Here is an 18,269-nt window from a genome sequence, read left to right on the forward strand (position 1 = left end):
GCAACAACAGTTGTTTGGCCAGACAACAACAACAACACCAATTAAATGCAATAGCCAAAAACGTGGCTAACAAACAACTGCAAAAAAAATGCAGTGCATAAATGAGGCCTGTTTTGTTGTTGTCGTTGTTTGTTTATAGCATCGAGCAAAAGCGAACATAACCGGCTATTGCTTGTTGTTGTCGCTGCCGGATCGAGTTGACAACAACATAAATGCACACACACTCTGCCACACACACATACATGTACGCATATATAAGTGCTCATATACTTATGTACATACATACATCTGTACATACAGATATACATACTTATATTTATACTGTGTGTGTGCGCAGTGCAAACAGCGTAATTTGAGCTGTTGAGGTCTTCTCCCTTATGCAATCAGCGTTTCATATATCTTTCAATCATCTTGAGTCTGACAACTCACAGAAAAAAATATATTATTTCCAGAAAATATGCGAGTTAAAAAATTAAAATCAGAAAAATATTATAAAGAATATTGATAAATTATTAAAATTATTATAACTAAATAGTAAACGAAAAATAGAGTAAAAATGGAGATTCCTGAAAGACTTTAAATGTATTTATATGCATATTTGTTAGTATATAGTATATTATTATTAGTACATTTATTATTTAAAAACATGTTTATTTACCTTAATTTATATCAATGTGTATACATATACATACATATATATATACATTCTGAATACCATAAATCAATCTCGGCTTTGTTTTACAATCCAAGGCTTAAAGCTTACATTTTTAGCTGTAGAACCTGGTTTTCGTCAAGCTGAAACCCAGTTTTTTGACTGAAGCCTTGAGTTCATTTATTTTAACATTTCAATTATATATACTTTTTGTTTTTAATTTGCGCTGTTTTTTAACGAAAATATTGCAAGTCTTAAATAAATTCATAAATAACATTTGCTATGTCTATGAGCTAAAAAGACTTTGAAGACTAAAAAAAAATCCATAAATATTATGTTTTTTATGTCTTTATTGAATAATCGAAAGAATTCAATTCACACTTGGAACAAAGACCTAACGAAGAATTGTATACCAAAGTCAAGGACTTCAAATGATTCCAATGAAATAAAAATTCTTAAAATGCCTAGCTAAATTTACTTCTTTATATCTCTAAATCTTTTGACCAAAAATAAAAGAGAATTGAATATAAATTTAAATCTATCTCTAAATTTTTGAATGTTATTTTCATAATATAATAGTGATAAAAAATATTATAATTACATGAATATCACAATGAATGGCATAAATACCTTTGGTATATATCTAGATACACATATTTGTTTTTTATATCTTCTCTCAAGTTCCATCGAACGAATTTCCGATAATCTCTAGTGAAAACTAGTTTTTCAACAAATTTCAACTTCAAATAGCACTTCTTTGGTTTTTGGTTATTTTTAAAGCTTAATTAGTAACTCAAAGCTTCATACAAATTATCACTTTTACTTAAGCTAATTTTTGTCGATTTCTATTGATTTTGTTTTAAAGTCTATTTTAGGCAAAGCTTACGCATTCAATGGGCATTTCCTTTGATTTTTATGGCAACGCGTTTTGCGAGCACTAAAAATAGCAATAAATTTGTATAGGAATCGATTGAGTCAACGCTTCATTGATTAATTAGTCGAAAATAAAGCTTAGAATTGAATGCATGTAATTTAATAACGATTAAAGATCTCTTCAAGAAAAATCTGACTCAATTGCATTTGCCTTGCTGTTCATTCCTCACGGCGAGTACATACACGCACGCCCACACACACATATGCACACTCGCACACGCATACACTGACATATGTTGTTTGAATTGTTTTCGATTTCTTACAACGCCTTTCGCTGTAATTTTCGTATTCTGCTTCCCATGCATGCGTTTTTTTTTTCGCTGAGCTTTTACTGCAACTCGTTTTAAAATTGGGTTACAGAGCCCAAGACCAAAGCCCCAAACCAGCAAAGAAAAAAATGATGAAAAAACGAAAACAAAAATAAGGAACAAAGCACACACAAAAAAAATGCAAAAATCCGTTTGACGCCGTAAGCTCCATGAGTCAGAACTGTTGCAGTGATTGCCAAAAGCAGCACCAGCAGCAGCAGTGGCGGCCGCAGCAACAGCCGCAGCAGCCCCCGTTAGTGTGGGTGAATCAGGTAGATATAGAAGAAGAAGAGGAGCTGCTTTAGCTTGGACTTTATTTTTGTGTGCAAAAGATTTCGATTTCTCCACTTTTTGTTTGTTTGCTTCTTTAAGCGTGTCTGCTTTGTTAGTTGATTTGTAACATTACATTCGGGCGTCTCTTGGCATTGTTTTTGTTTTCGTGTAACATGTGAGTTGTTTACGAGCAGTTGCAATAAATTTAAGAGAGTCAATATCTGAGTTAAGAGCAAGCTTAAACAACAATGTGATAGCTAAGCCATGAACAGTGCTGCCAGCCTTGAAACTATTTAAAGCTAAATATGTATAAATATAGTAATTCAAAGTAATATAGATATACATATGTATAAGTAAAAGACTAACTCTAAGACATTTATTGCCAAAAAGGAATTTAAGTAGCTAAAATTTCAGCCTTATAACAGAGATTGGCTACTTGTACTCTCGCGAGCAAGCTAGTTTTTAGCGGCGGCCAAGCTAAAGTGCCAACATTGTTGAATGGCGACTCAATTGTAAAGCATCGTCGGCTGGCATCGCTCAAAGCTGCGCTCAGTTCGGTTCGATCATTCGTCGCAACAAGTCTAGTAAAGTCAGCGCGCTTCACACACAGCGCAGTCGAGAGTCGAGGGTGGCGCAGTGCATGGCCCAGTCTCCGTCTCCGTCTTCGTATACGTTTTCGTCTTCGTCTTTCTCTAACCAACTGTAAAAAGGGCGCGCGAGTGCATTTAACTCAGAGCATAAATTTACAAAAAGTAATTGTCGCTAATTTTTTAGGTGACACTCGCGTCTCGCGCTAATTTATATGTATGTGTAGAATTGTATGTCATTTCGAACGTATTATGATATATTATGCAATTGGTCTTTGCTAAGTGAAGAGTCAAATTGTGAGTGTGTTTCTGTAATGCGCCGAAGAAACGAAAAGAGCGAAAACCAAGGAAAAGTGAAGCCATCCAACCACAATTGGCACGGCACTAAAAAGCCGTTTTAAAGCAAAAACAAATATAAAAGAGCAATAAATACAATAACAACAAATACAAACAAAAAGTGTAGCTGAATTTTAGACATGTCGCAGATAAAAATGGCGGCTGCAGCGACTGCGTCTCGGTCTGGGTCCATGGCGAACATTTGCGTCAGCTGCGCACGCCAGCGTCAAAGTCGACGCTGCGTCGGCGCCGGCGCAGCTGGAGCAACCGGCTGCAATGCTATAATGCAAATTTATAGCGCTTGGGCGCTGCTCACGCTGCTGGCGGCCAGTGCTGCCTATGTGCAGAGCGCAGCCGTTTCCTTTGGTATGTTTGTTATTACTATTATTTTTTTTTTTTCTAGCTATAGCCACATTTCACAGTTCCTTTATGGCGTGCTGACCCTAGACTAGTTAGACTTTCATTTCATTTCAATGCGAAAAGAAACTCTCAGAAAACAACGGTTTGTCATTCATAATTCGCAAGAAAGCCCCATTAAGGCATTAATTACTTAATACTTATTTGTAGATTTATGTTTGTATTTCTAAGCGACTCATCTAGAGTTTCTATGTCTAAACAAAAAATTTACTGTGAACCACTGTCATTTGTATATGTTTTCTGTGTGTGATCTTTTTTCTGTTTATTTTTTTGCGGCGACAATTCGTGAACGTGAACTGTAAACCGGTCTTTGTCTTTCTCTCTCTTATTCACATGGGTTTTATTACTTATTTATTTATATTTTTTATCATCTTGTTTTTGTATTTATTTATGTATTTTTCAATTTTTTTGGTTAAGCGCGTTATTGTCGTTCTTATTGTTGTTTCACTTATTTTAAAGGCCTTACAGAACTATGAACATAGCCAGACTTTTGTTTTCGCTTGTGGCTTGTTTCAGTCCACTTTTTCGACGTGATTCACCCCCCCAGCCTAGGCGTTATAACATTAAAAATAATTATTTAACTGCACGCGGAAGCCGCAGATTCAAAGAAAATAAAATTAAATCGAAAAAAAAACTTACCTGAAAGACATATGAAAATAAATGAATGGAGTAATATTTTAATTACAATCAGCAAAAGAGTGAAACAGAGGGGCGGGAGAGAATGGCAGATTGGGAGAGTTGAGAGTGGAGAATGGGAATGAGTGAGCGACCGACCTCATTGTCATTGAAATACAGTTAAGAAGAAGAACAAAGGCAGCGATGCCATGAAGTTCAGCTGTTGCCAGTTACCGTTAACCTCTCGCCTCTTCCCTTTCCACCTCACTTCTTCCCTTCCAACGTGCAGCCGCGGGCAACTGCAACAGTTGTTGTTGCTGATGTTGCCGTAACTGCGAACAAGCGCAGCTTTTAACCCTGTGTTCCGTTGAACTTTTTCAGCATTAATTTGACGTTCCATTTCGGAAATATGCCAATTGCAGCTGGCGAAGAGATGAAGAAGAAGAAGAATGAGTTAAGTGAACAGGCGAAATGAAGAACAAGCTGGAAGAGTGATGTGCCAGAGATTGTACCATGTTCGCCTTACGCTCCACACTATGTACACTATGCAAAACATAAAATAAATACAACCCTTGCAAAAACAAGAAGTTGCCAGATCTGCTCGATAACCATATGCATATGGTTATACATATATGTATGCACACACATGTATTCAGAGTCTAACCGGTTACTGAATCAATTTGCTTAAAAACAAAAAACAAAAAAGAACCAAATCAACAACAATCACACCAAATAGCTAGAACTGTTTTTGTTTTTGAATTCTTTTTATTTTTAGTCGTTTGGCAACAAGAAGTTAAGCTGCCTCTCACACACACTCGCACACACACACTCTTGCAGGCTTTTGCTCTAAGCTGTTGATCTGTTGATGTCATAAGAGTTCAATTAGGTGCAACACGCCCACCCGTTTAGCCCGCTGGCAGTTAAAATGCAAATAAAAGCTGCACAGCCAAAAAAATGAAGAAGAAGAGATGTGAAGATGTGCTAGAGCGAGAGAGAGAGAGAGAGCGAGAGAGAGTGGAAGAGCAAAAACTGCGATAGGCTTTAGATGTGTGCCCGTCAAACAAGCGCTCAATTAAAATGCAAATTGACCGTTATCTGAGCTGACTGTCCACGCTCTTACACACACACACGCACACTCTCTCACACGCTCTCACACTCAAAATGGCGACACTTGAAGATGTTGTTCTTGTTTTTCGTGATTTTGTGTTGCCATTGCTGTTGCTGCCGCTGTTGCTAACAGACGCCCAACGCCCACTAGCTCGAAGCTTTATCTAAATTGGCGCAAACTATTTTGGCCAGCAGCAGCAGCAAAACTCACACACATACATATACATATATATGTATATACCAGTACAAGCACTTACGTTGTTGGTAATTTTTTGCTAATTGCTAAAATGGCCGCCTTGATTTATATATGCGACCGTTACAAGGCAGCAGGCGGTTGCGATCGTATCTCTCAGTTTGTGTGTGTGTGTGTGGAGCCATGCTGAACCGGCTGGAGCAAGAACGGGCAATGCTCGGTCACGCTGCTGTTGGCAAACTGTGCGGCAACAGCAACAGTTGCCGTTAGGCTGCCTGTATTAAAATTGTTGCTGCTGCACGCAATGCCAAGCCACAGCAGCAGCAGCAGCAGCAGCAGCAGCAAGAAACAGTTAAAGCTGAATGCATGTCAAGTTCTTAGTATTTGGTTGTTGTTGCCTTGTTGTTGTCTTGTTTATACTACAATTTATTTTATTTAGTTTGCTGCCGCTGCACAAACAAAACAGACAAACGGACAGCAGCAGCAGCAGCAGCAACAGCAACAACAGCAACACACGCTTGACCCATAAGCGAGATTGGCCAACAGGAATTGTAGCATTGTCCACTCATTCTTTCCTCAACAGATGTGGTTATGTGTGTGTGTGGTGGGCTAGCACTTAACCCTTGCTGCTCTGACTTTGATAGTTGACCCAATTTACAGTTGGTATAAAAAAAATCTTAAAAAAAAAAACTTAAAAAAAAAAATAAACTACACTCAAACGTTTTTTTTTGCTTCTCGTATATTTTGTAGCTTTTTATGCGTCAAGTGTTTACTAGTCTCTTCTTCTGCTTCTTCCTTCTGCCTTCACTCACTCTCACTCTTATGCTGACTCTCTTTGCGCTCTGCTCCTCTGCCACACTCTAGTGCGCTGTGTAATTTGTTTTAAACAACAACAACAACAGCAACAAGAACTTTATTTTTTTCATTTATTTCGAGTGCTTTGGCAGCACACTCAACGGCTGTGCGTAGCTTTTTGTGTGCAACTGTATGCAACTGTGCGTAATTATGATGCTCTCCGCATGCAATATGCAACATGCCACAGAATTTTTTATGTTATGGCCAGGCCAAGAGCCACAGAGCCACAGCCAGAGCCAGCGCCAGAGCCAGCAGCAGGCGTGGCACTCGAAACCGATGCTTGACAATTTACAAGCCAAGTGCTGCGCTTAACACATGAGCGAACTGCTGGCCCAAACAAGACCCCAAACAAAGCCCCGAAACAAACAACAACAACTGCAAGGCCGCAGCCTCTGTGGGTGTGCGAGTCTACATGTGTGTGTGCGTGCGAGTATGTGCACCCATTTTAGTAGGCACCTGTAGATCAACATTGACTGCCCTTCAGTTAAGTTCAGCCCTATTCAAGTGACCGCCACACACAGCTCACGCACACTTGAACACATACAGAGATACTCAACCATATACACACATACACATACATTCACACACACTGGCACAACCTCTCAATTATACTCGCCGCACACTCACGCAATTTTCAAATGTTTTTAGCCATTGTAAACGCGATTCTGTAATCAAACTTTAAGCATTCAACACAACTGAAACAAAGCTTAACAAAACTAAAATTTCCAAACAATTATTAAAAACAATTTAAAATAGTTTTTTTTTTTTATTATCAGTATTTTCCATGTGATTCTTTTTGGGCAATTTTCAGCTTTCCATTCAGAAGGGAGAAATTTCGGGTCAACTCAATTCATGTTCTGCTCTAGAAATTGAGACAAATTATTAACGGCACATTTATGAGTCGGCAACCCAGCTCCCCTCCCCCAAAAAAGGGGCAACATCAAGTGAAATTTTAGCCCTTTCTTTGCGCTGGTTGACTGGCCACTTCCCAACCTCCAATAAAGCCCCATTGAACCAACAGTCCGGATCAGGCCAAATGCGTTTCTCGTCTGCTGCTGCAGCAGCTGCAGCCAAGCACAACACTCATTTAACTTGTTATACGTTTCTACACACACATGTGTGTCTGTGTGTGCCTGTGTGAGTGTGCTTTTAACCCAATTAGCTAAAGCTGTAACTAAAGCTAGAGTTCAGTGGCATAAGCCCCGGCTTTTATAGCCAATGCTCTCTCAGTCAACAGCCACATATACAACAAAAACAAAAACATAAAACATAAAATATTAAAACAAAAAGGTAACAAAAAATTGCAGTAAACCTTATTGCTTTGCGGTGCTAATGGGCCAAAATTATAAGTGATGGCTCAATTTATCAGTCCGTGCCGTCAGTAAAGTGTCAGAGGAACTAGTTTACTAGCAAAATGTAAAGCAAATGCATTTGTTTATCTCGTAATTTATTCTCTTGTTGATGGATTGGAGCTATTTCTCATTGAAGGAAATACATTTTGGCAAGATGCTGTTGATTTGGGAAGAGTAAATTTATTAAATTTTTTTTTTTTTTTTTTTTTTTTTGCATTAATTACTATTTAGTATGTGTAAAATATTAGAGGATAAATTTTGGTATGGTTAGTGGACTTGAAATCTTTACAGCAAAGCATACGGTATTCTCTGTGCTTAAAATGAAGTTAAGAACTGCTTTTACTTTAGCCAAAGCCAAAGCCAAGCAAAAGCTCTAAAATCTTTGCCAAAGTAAAAGTTTAGCGATTCATAGAAATTTGCGCTTAAAACTTTCGAATAACTAATCTGGCTTGAAGTTTCTGTTCAATAACTGCAATACCCAAGGCAATTCGTGGTATTTGCTCAGATATAAAATTCAAATTGGTTTTAAATGTTATTCTTGATTAGCGATTGAGCACGAAATGAAATGGAGTCGCCCACGCCCTAAGCGTCTATTTTGTAATCTATAGAGTTACAAGTTAAATAAACACACGATGAATAGGAAAAAAATGAATAACAAATGATGGCAATTATTAATAAGCTTATGAGCTGAAAAAACAATTTGTGAATCATAAATGCAATTCGAGTGCAGTTTTTGTTGTTTGTTGTTTGTTGTTGAAGCTGAAGCTGAAGCTGAGCATTCGAATAATTTATTAAAGTGCAGCACGTGTCGAGCCACTTGGCTATTAATGTCAAGTTCACAATAAACTATGTGCGAGAGTGTGCGTGTGTGCTACAGTGGCTGCAAAAAGCAAATGCAAATTGATTTTGCGCATGAAATGTTAATAGACCAAATGCGTCGGCAATTGCATAAGAAATGGCCAAGGCAGTGGGCGAGGGGGTGAGGGGCGGTCAGTTGAAGTTGTAATAAAAATGTAGCAATATATATGAAGTGTGTGCAAGTATGTGTGTGTGTGTGTGTGTGTGAGTCAGTGACCCAGAATATAATGCAAAGAGTAGTTTTTTTTCCTCTAGCAAGAGCAGCGAATCGACTGGCGCAGCAACTGGCGGCGTCACATTGTAAACACATATTTCATTATTAACAAACAGCAATAACAACTCGCACTCGTGCTTTATTAATTTAGCTGTGTGTGTAAGTGTGTGTGCAGCTTGTATCTTTAACCTCAGGCGCGCAAAGTTCGAGTGCGAGTGCAAAATAATTGAGCCGCAACTCTTGACGAGCTACTGCTGCTGCTGCTGCCTTTATAGGTAGACTAGATGCATGTTATTCAATTAGAAACTGTATCAAATTAATTGAATTTCACTTATAGATGCTAGAGATGTTATACAATGACTGTATATGTGCCTGTCCACATGAGCGACAAAGTAGCGCCAGCTATTTATAGTTTGATTACACTTCTCATCTGAGCCGGCAGAGAGGCATGACCTGAGGCATGTCGCCAAGGTGCTCCATATAGAGTCTCATATATGTCTATATATATGTATATGTATATGTGTTCAATGTGTGCGCCATAAATTAGCAGCTCTTTGTAAATTTGTGAGCAACTTTTACCACACACTCATTCCTATCTCACTGTCTCACTCACTCTCTCTCTCCCTCTCTATCTTTCCACAGGTGATCTGCTGTCGCATCCCACCTTTAAGCCGCTGTGTAGCGTTCAGCACGAGCATTTCATCGAGAGCGATGGCAAAGAATCTAGTCTGATTATTGAACTGAAGCCGGGCAGCTATGGCGCCCAGCACAAGTCCTGCTCCCGCATACTGAGCGCCCCGCCCAGCTATGGATTCATTGTGCGCCTCATTCTGCCCAAGCTGCGCCACACCCAGCGCACCGACAATGCCAGCAACAATCCCTCGGCTGCCGCCAATTCCAACATTATGCCCGCTTTGGTCAGCGCTAACAAACAGTCGCAGTTGCTGCTAAATGCGACTGCAGCAGCAGCAGCAGCGTCAAATGCTGCCTCCCCCTCTGCCATTGTTGTGGGACGCACCTGTCCACTAAATATTGTAAGTACAAACGGTTCTGAAGTATCTAATTGAATGTGTGCATTTCGAGAGCTAATCAGCTGAGGATGTGGACAATAGAGGGCGCTGCATAGACTTGGGATAGCTGCAGATGATAGATAAAGATTCCATATTGAGGTTAAACTAAATGAAATGAAGTATTTATTATGAAAATATTAATTCAAATTGAATGATTTTGTATGCATGCTGGAAGATGATTGAGATGAAATTGTTAGCTCTAACCAGCTAGAAAATTTAACTAGAAAATAGAAACAGTTAGCCAACTGGAAAGTAAGCAAGCAACTGTCAATAGATGGCGCTGCCATCATAGTGATATATAGAATTTATAGTTCAGAGCTAGACCTAATAAATATTAAATTTCCTTTAAGCAAAATATTCAAGCTAAACAAAAAAGCTAAAAACTAAAAAAAAATAAAGCTAAAATTAGAAAATAGAATCAGAACTAAAAACTATAAAAGTAAAGTTTAAATTAGAAACTAGAATCCAAGCTCAATAAGCGACTAACGAATAGATGACGCTGCTCAGGTTAATAAAAGTTGTTCTAATAAAAGCAACAAATGCAGCTACTAGAAAAAAACTTTTTCTCTTAAAGAAATTCAATTCAATCAAAATAATATAATACATTTCGCAGAATAACCTCCAATTAGTATAGTAAATCAAAAGATTTTTTACAACGCCTACTTAATTAATTACTGAAAATTAACTAATCACCTCAAAGGAAATTGTTGATTAGCTCTTGTTTAATTACTGACTAAACCTAATTGCTAAGTGCGGCTCGTTGTTATGCCAAAAAGGGCTTCAATAGCTGCAATAGAAAGAGAGCGCAGCCAGCTCAACATTTAGTTGAGCAATGCACAAACAAATAAACAAACCAACAAACAATCAACAATTAATTAATTGAATGAAACCAGTTAGCCAGCCCGGCTAAGTGCTGCTGCATCAGTAGCTATTTGATAAGTGCAGCTAATGATTGCCAATTGATATTGTGCTATGCGATATCCAATGAGATGCAGTTCGTGTGCGACTCGATTTACTCATTAAGAACAAAAGCTGCAAATTGTGTGACATATTCGCAGTGCGCAAACAACGCAAACAACAATAACAACAACAACATTTGCATATGCAGGCAGCTCAGACAAAGAAATCGTTTATATAGTTGAACAGTTGTAGATACAAGTATATATACATATACAGCTGCGAAAAATAAAATAGCACCACTTGCAAACGCAAAGTTTAAGAAGTTCTCCTAGGTGCATTTATCAATGTATTGATCTAATTTTTTCTTGTATATAAGCAGAAAACAATTAATAATCGCAACAAGCAAGAACTATCCCAAAAATATTAATCGTTTTTATATAATTCAAAAAATTCTTAAAAAAGTCGTAAAAATGCCGAAAAAAATAATAGCACCACTAACCCTTTTCGAGTGAAAATCTATATTTTTCGCAGATTTGAATATCTTCAAAAGCACTAATTGATGAGATTTGTTGGTTATATATCTATTTTGATTAAAAAATTTTCAGAATTTGTGAAAATTTTCAAAAAAAAATGGGTCGTGAAGAGCATTACACCACCGAACAACCCAATCTCATCAAAAAGTTGATTTCGGCTCAAAATTTTCACAGGAAAGTTGGTCATTTGATGGGTTGTTCAAATAAAATGATCCACAATGCATTATTCCATAAAAAAAATTGATGAAAAGCGCAGATTGCGCTGAGTTCTGACCCAAAATCATGTCACTCGTCTCATTTACGAGAGTAAAAGGATCCTTTTAAGCCGGCTACTCAACTGAAAAAGGACCTAAACATATCAGCAATGGACCAAACAGTATGGAAATATTTAAGACATCACGATTTGAACACTTTCCGTTCAAGAAAAGTACCATATTTGAATATAAAACACATTTCCAAACGGATGCCGTTTGCAAGGGAAACACAAAAATTGGTCTACGCAGGAATGGAGAAACATACTTTTGAATAATGAAAGTAAGATGCTAATTTTTAGTGGAAAAGGATCGCGGTCCTACGTGAGACATCCACAGAACTTAGAATTCGGTCCTAGATATACAAAAAAAACCCTTAAACATGGAGGATCAAGTGTATTAGTATGAGACTGATTTTTTGCAAACGCCATCCGTTTGGAAATGTGTTTTATATTCAAATATGGTACTTTTCTTGAACGGAAAGTGTTCAAATCGTGATGTCTTAAATATTTCCATACTGTTTGGTCCATTGCTGATATGTTTAGGTCCTTTTTCAGTTGAGTAGCCGGCTTAAAAGGATCCTTTTACTCTCGTAAATGAGACGAGTGACATGATTTTGGGTCAGAACTCAGCGCAATCTGCGCTTTTCATCAATTTTTTTTATGGAATAATGCATTGTGGATCATTTTATTTGAACAACCCATCAAATGACCAACTTTCCTGTGAAAATTTTGAGCCGAAATCAACTTTTTGATGAGATTGGGTTGTTCGGTGGTGTAATGCTCTTCACGACCCATTTTTTTTGAAAATTTTCACAAATTCTGAAAATTTTTTAATCAAAATAGATATATAACCAACAAATCTCATCAATTAGTGCTTTTGAAGATATTCAAATCTGCGAAAAATATAGATTTTCACTCGAAAAGGGTTAGTGGTGCTATTATTTTTTTCGGCATTTTTACGACTTTTTTAAGAATTTTTTGAATTATATAAAAACGATTAATATTTTTGGGATAATTCTTGCTTGTTGCGATTATTAATTGTTTTCTGCTTATATACAAGAAAAAATTAGATCAATACATTGATAAATGCACCTAGGAGAACTTCTTAAACTTTGCGTTTGCAAGTGGTGCTATTTTATTTTTCGCAACTGTATATGTATAACTACCTATATATATATATGTATATAAAGGTATAGATATAGCTATAGCAAGGCAGAGATACTGGCAACCGCACCCGCAACTGAATCGTTGATATCCTCACATGCGCAGCACAATTTTTTATGGCTTAAAGACTGTCCACGTTTCATTGCTGTCAAACTGTCGTCTATCTGTCCGTTCGTCTGGCTGTCCGTCTATCCGTCCGTCTGCCTGTCGCCGTAGTATTTATGGCAACGCAACGTCATAGCCGCAACTGAAAGTGTTGTCTGTGCTTCTGCTGTGTTTCGTTTCGTTTCGTTTTTCCTGGCCAAATGAGACAAACGTGTTTCAAATACACAACAACTTTTCAGAACTCACAGCAAATGCCAAAAACGGGCGCGCTTATGCAAATCGCACGCGCTCGGAATATATCTCTCGTTAACTGAGAGCAGAAGCAGCAGCAGCAGCAGCAGCTGCCTCCTAGCAAGCCCCTCTACTCCGCTCTCCCTCACACTCTATCTCTCTCTCTGTCTGCCTCGACTACCGCAAAGAGTTATCCATAATTTAGCAGCTTCAGTGTCGCATTAGTTGCACTCGCTTAATGCCTCCCAGCTCAGCTCTAGTATATTTGTTAAATTGACAGCGAAATTAACTGTAATTGAGAACAATTCGAAATGTCAAAATGTCTTGTGAAAACCGCAAAATAGGTCAGAACACCCGCCCATTACAAAACCTCAATACAATTAGCCACAAATGCTGAAAAGTACTCGATGCTCACACACACACACACACATACATACACATGCTCATGCAATCAAATCAAGTTTTGTTAACCTTCCGAATCGAGTCATAGGCAGCGCATAAATTAGAATTAAAGCACAAAAGCCACAATAGCTCACAGCTTGGTCTTTATTTCTGTCATTTTGAGGCGAGTTCAATGCTAACAAAAAATCCAAAGTAAACACAAAATCTCACACATTTTGTTTTTGTGGTTACGCATGCGCAGTTAAGAGTACTCACACACACACACATATATATATATATATATATATATATATATATATATATATATATATATATATATATATATATATATATATATATATATATATATATATATATACTCACACACGCACACACCCACCCATGCATTCACTCACTCATTCATTCATGTATTCAGTCAAGCCAAAGTCAAAGTCCAAATGTTTTTCACGTCGATGCTAGGTGCAGATTTTGCCAAACTAACTCTAATTGCGTGAGCCCTAAGCAAGAAAACCTTGATTCGCTGCCAAAAGATGTTCAGATACTATCTAAATGAGGGAAGACATTTATATACTAGATAGATAGATGCAGACTTCTGTATGGAATCACTTTGTTAGCCTGATTTTAAGTGCCAAAAATTCTAAATTTCCAGAATTGACCATGTGATATAACATTCTCTAGACGAAATATCCGCAATAAAGTAATTTCAGTGCATTTCATAAATTTTTATGAAAATTGAATTGAAAATTAAATATTAAAAATATGCTAGATTTGAAATGTGTTTTTTTCTTTTAATTTTAATTTTTTGTTTAATAGTTTTTTTTTTGTTTATTTATTTATTTATTTTTATTTATTTATTTATTTTTTTTTTTTTGAGAGTCTTTATATCAGTTTCATATTTTTACTGAAGAGATTAAATATCTTTAAAAATTCTTTAAAAAACATTGGACTTTGATTTCCCATTTTCAATGGGGCCAGTGCATAAAAAGCAACAAATACAATCCTATAGAAAACAGCTCAAAATGAGAGTTGAGAGCTAAAAACAAAATGTTAAACACAAACATAAAAATACTTTAGAATTTAATAAAGATAAAATTGTTTCAAACCAGTCGAAAATATGCGAGTTGGAGTCAAGCGGTGAAATAAGTTGATTTTTTAATCCAGTTTATGGAATTTGAGGCATAAATAAATAAATATAGAGATGGACTGATTGAAATTTTTTAAAAGCTATAAAAATATTTTTAAAAAATGTTATTTTTTTAAATGGTATAGAATAAGTTTGCTGAAATTTGCAAAACAAAAATATGGACATATATTCGGATTCCATTCTCAAAGAATTTTGATCACAGTTTGTAGTTTTTTAGCAAACAACTGGAAAAAATTGTTAAAACATTGTATTTGTTTGTTTTTAACATTTCTTAAAGATATTATCATCTGATAACGTCGCTCTGGCTTACTTAATTGAATTAATATTTATTTAGCCGCAACTGTATTTAGTTTAGGAACAGCAGCTCGCAAATTTGAATAAATATTTGAGATGCTTAACTGGCATCAGGCAGCAGGCGATAATATAATCATAAATTGTATGCATTCTACGACTTTTCAGCATGCATGTGTGTGGGTGTGTGTGTGTGTGTGTGTGTATGTGTATTCGTGTAAATGCATATATAATATATGAGTTTAGAGTTTCGCATATGTTAACTGAAATTGCTTTTTGCGCGGCGACGTATATAAATATAAATAAAAATGTATAAAATAAATGTATAAATGTTTCACAATGTAAATATTTAATTTGCCATTATTATTGCCGTTTCCCATGCCAAATATTCCAAATGTATTCGCAGTTGACTGTTTATTGTGTGCACGTTTACATCTTTGTTTAACTAAATAATTTATATCACGTCGGATTTCGTGTGCCTTTGTGTGGGCGCGAAAAGATTTTTGAGTGCTTTTTATTGTTCGTAGTTTTTAGACCCTATTTTGTATGTTTCTACCATCTCGATTTGCATTTGGTATGTGAGCCGCGTAAATTGTTTGCGCATGCGCGAGCAAATATTGGAGCAGTTCTTTAGATTTAATTGATTTTCTCGCTTTGTCTTTGCAGTTCAGCTCGCTGGATCCGCATACGGCGCAATGGCGCGTGGATCCCTGTCAGCTGGAAGATACCGCCTCCGAAATGGAGGATCCGGTACGTTTGTTCCACGGCCGTGTGAGAATCGTGTGGGAGCACGGAATGCATTCACTCAAGTCCAAGCTGATGGTCACGGTGCTGGGCAAGGGCGAGCAGTGCAAGGATGCGAGCAAGCATCAGTGCCTGAAGATTGGGTAAGTGGTACTTCTAATACTATGTGGAATGTAATAACTAATGGAAATCCCTCTGTTCGCAGTGACGAGCCCATTTTGTGCATCTCCAAGGAGCTGGCGTGCGATGGCATACGCCATTGTCCGTACAGCAATGAGTACGACAGCGACGAGGACTACGAGCTGTGCTATAAGCAGCGTCGTCCTGGCGCCGGCACGCTGCCCTCTGCGCTGGAGTCCGATCTGTTTGAGCAGTTCGCCTTGGAGGTGTTTCGCAATCTGTTTGCCTACGATGCGCCCACATCGCCGGAGGATATGCCGCCGCGCAATGGCAGCGCCGGCGAAACGGAAGCAGCAGCATCAGCGGGAGGAGCAACAGCAGCAGCTGGCGTCAATAGCAATTCGACAACGCAGTTGCGTAAAGTGCACACCAAAGACATGAAGAAGCCGGACCCAGGCTCGCCCAATGCCATCGGCACTCAGTTCGCCACCGAGCTGGATGGCAAGGCGCAGGATAATGACACCATGGAGAACGGCATTGTGAATGGCAGCGGTGCTGGCAGCGGCTTCACCCGGCGCAACTCCACCCGCAGCGGACTCCACTCGGACCTGTCCAAGTACGGGCCGTGGGGCTATCTAATGCTCGGCATGCTGCTCTGCGGCGGCGCGCTGCTCATCTGCGGCCTCTGGGGTACGTTCAATTGCACACTTTTGTAGTTCAAGTAAGACATAGACATCAATATTTATGTGAGTTTTCTTGTTCGTGTTTTGTTTTCGTATTTTTCGTCGTACATTGCGCATGCCATACAACTTTTATCCGTATCTCTGTGTTTATGTATCTATGTATCTCAATGTATCTCTTTGTATCCATGTCTATGTCTAACTTTCACAACTCGCCATTAACTGCCTCCTCTGTGGCCGTCATCTCGCAACAGTTTCCTGTTGTCGCTTGAGCTCTCACATTCAATCCATACGTACACTTACAGCTTCCGCATCGCAGCACGCTGTCAACAATGAGCGCGAGGCAGCGCTGGCCGCAGCCAATGGCGCTGGCATGGATCCAAGCAGCGCCACATCGCCGCCCAACTACGAGGAGCTGGATCCGCCACCGGCATATTCCGTGCTCTTTCCCAATCAGAAGGCCGCCAGCAGCAATACGCTTAATGCGCTCGATGGTGCGGTCGCTAGCACAACAGCGGCAGCAGCAGCAGCAGCAGCAGCGGCAGCGGCAGCAGCTGCAACAGCAGCAATAACAGCAACAACAGCCACAGGAGCACCTGCAGCAGCACTAACTACAGCAGCAGCAGCAGCAGAACAATCACAGCAGCAGCAACAGCAGCCACAACAATCAGGAGACGAGCCAGCAACAACAACAACATCAACAACAAACTAGCTCTAAGCCTGACATTAAGGTCGCCTTCAATGGGGCGCATCTGGCAAAGTAGTTTAGGTTTTAGGTTCCAACTTCTTTGACTGACTCTGATGCAATTAGTTTAGAAAAACAAGTTATTAGTTTTAGGCCCTAATCGTAACTCTATGTTTAATGTTTAACTAGCTATGTACGTATAACTGGTCAAGCCGATTTGCCCCCATGAAACCCTCCATGTCCTTCGATATGCCAAGCATGCCGTGGCGACAATCTTAACTATATTTAAACAACCTATTCAATTGCCTGCAATGTGAAAGAATAATGCTTATACTATATAATAAACCCATTAACTATGTAAAACCCATGACAAATATTGTAAAGCCTCGATATGCAAAGCATGTCGATCTGAAAGTCCTAAAATGTTAAACCAATTCGAGCGAAATGTCTAGATACATACATACCTACACCTATATACCCATTCGCTATAATAATATATATTAATATGTAATGAAAACGATTGTAAAAATGACAAATGATAATAATGACAATGACAAGTCGCATATATTTTGTATCTTGGTTAATGTAACATTTAATGTGATATATATTTTAAATAAAATAATCAAATATATAAAAAAAACAACAACAAACAAACAAACTCTTCTTATTTGTGTGTGGGTGGGTGAGTCGCAGATTTTGAGTAAAGTCGATGGAAATACCAGGCACACAGCAAGCACTAGCAAGCGACAATTTTCAAACAATTGTTGTGTGCAGCACCAGGAAAAAGTATACCACAAGAATTAAAAATCGATTATTTCGCGCAGCCCAAAAGTATGCAATACTTATTTGTTTGATGAACATTTTATTGAGCTGCTACTTGCTACTCATTTCTGTTCGCCTGGTATTTTAGCTGAATTTGCGGTTAAAATGGAGCTTCGCTAGCTGCTAATAAAATATTTTTTCCTGGGCTGAGCAGAAAATGCTGAGTAATTTCGTCTGAACTACCAGGCGCATAGAAATCACTAGCAAGTAACAGCGCGTTTTTAAATTTTACAGTGTGCCCTCGCGGGTATGCAACAGAATGTTGTTTTTGCACGACAGCCCGCGAAAGTATGCTACGCAAATAAATATGCCGATTATAATGCGTCGCCCAAGAGTATGCAATGATTTTTAAATACGTGCCGCTTTGACGATTTAATTTACAGCCTGGAAGTATGCAATGCATTTTTGCTGAAACAAAATGGTGT

General features: G+C 38.3%; 1 protein-coding gene across 3 annotated transcripts; it reads left to right on the top strand.

The window, feature by feature from the left end:
• Positions 1 to 2,702: 2,702 nt before the first annotated feature.
• Positions 2,703 to 17,662, top strand: LOC108615430 (uncharacterized). 3 transcript variants are annotated; one of them, XM_089471572.1, is made up of 5 exons: positions 2,703 to 3,455; positions 9,343 to 9,734; positions 15,460 to 15,680; positions 15,743 to 16,347; positions 16,592 to 17,662. In XM_089471572.1, exons 1-5 carry the CDS (start codon positions 3,230 to 3,232, stop codon positions 17,047 to 17,049), a joined length of 1,902 nt encoding a protein of 633 aa, XP_089327698.1. In that variant the 5' UTR covers positions 2,703 to 3,229; the 3' UTR covers positions 17,050 to 17,662. The 3 variants fall into 3 exon arrangements, with proteins under 3 accessions (XP_089327698.1, XP_017865402.2, XP_089327699.1); XM_018009913.2 differs by having other exon boundaries at positions 2,704 to 3,455; positions 16,643 to 17,662; XM_089471573.1 differs by having other exon boundaries at positions 2,704 to 3,455; positions 15,743 to 16,378; positions 16,643 to 16,782.
• Positions 17,663 to 18,269: the final 607 nt, after the last annotated feature.

The sequence above is a fragment of the Drosophila arizonae genome, chromosome 5, assembly GCF_054131065.1.
Source record: "Drosophila arizonae isolate 15081-1271.41 chromosome 5, UAZ_ARI_1.0, whole genome shotgun sequence".
Lineage (NCBI taxonomy): Eukaryota > Metazoa > Arthropoda > Insecta > Diptera > Drosophilidae > Drosophila > Drosophila arizonae.

Excerpts from the sequence above, each read along its gene's own strand:
- LOC108615430 (XM_089471572.1), top strand. The coding sequence starts at position 3,230 with ATGTCGCAGATAAAAATGGCGGCTGCAGCGACTGCGTCTCGGTCTGGG. Across the intron at positions 3,456-9,342 it reads GAGCGCAGCCGTTTCCTTTG|GTGATCTGCTGTCGCATCCC; the intron begins GTATGTTTGTTA and ends ATCTTTCCACAG. Across the intron at positions 9,735-15,459 it reads GCACCTGTCCACTAAATATT|TTCAGCTCGCTGGATCCGCA; the intron begins GTAAGTACAAAC and ends TTGTCTTTGCAG.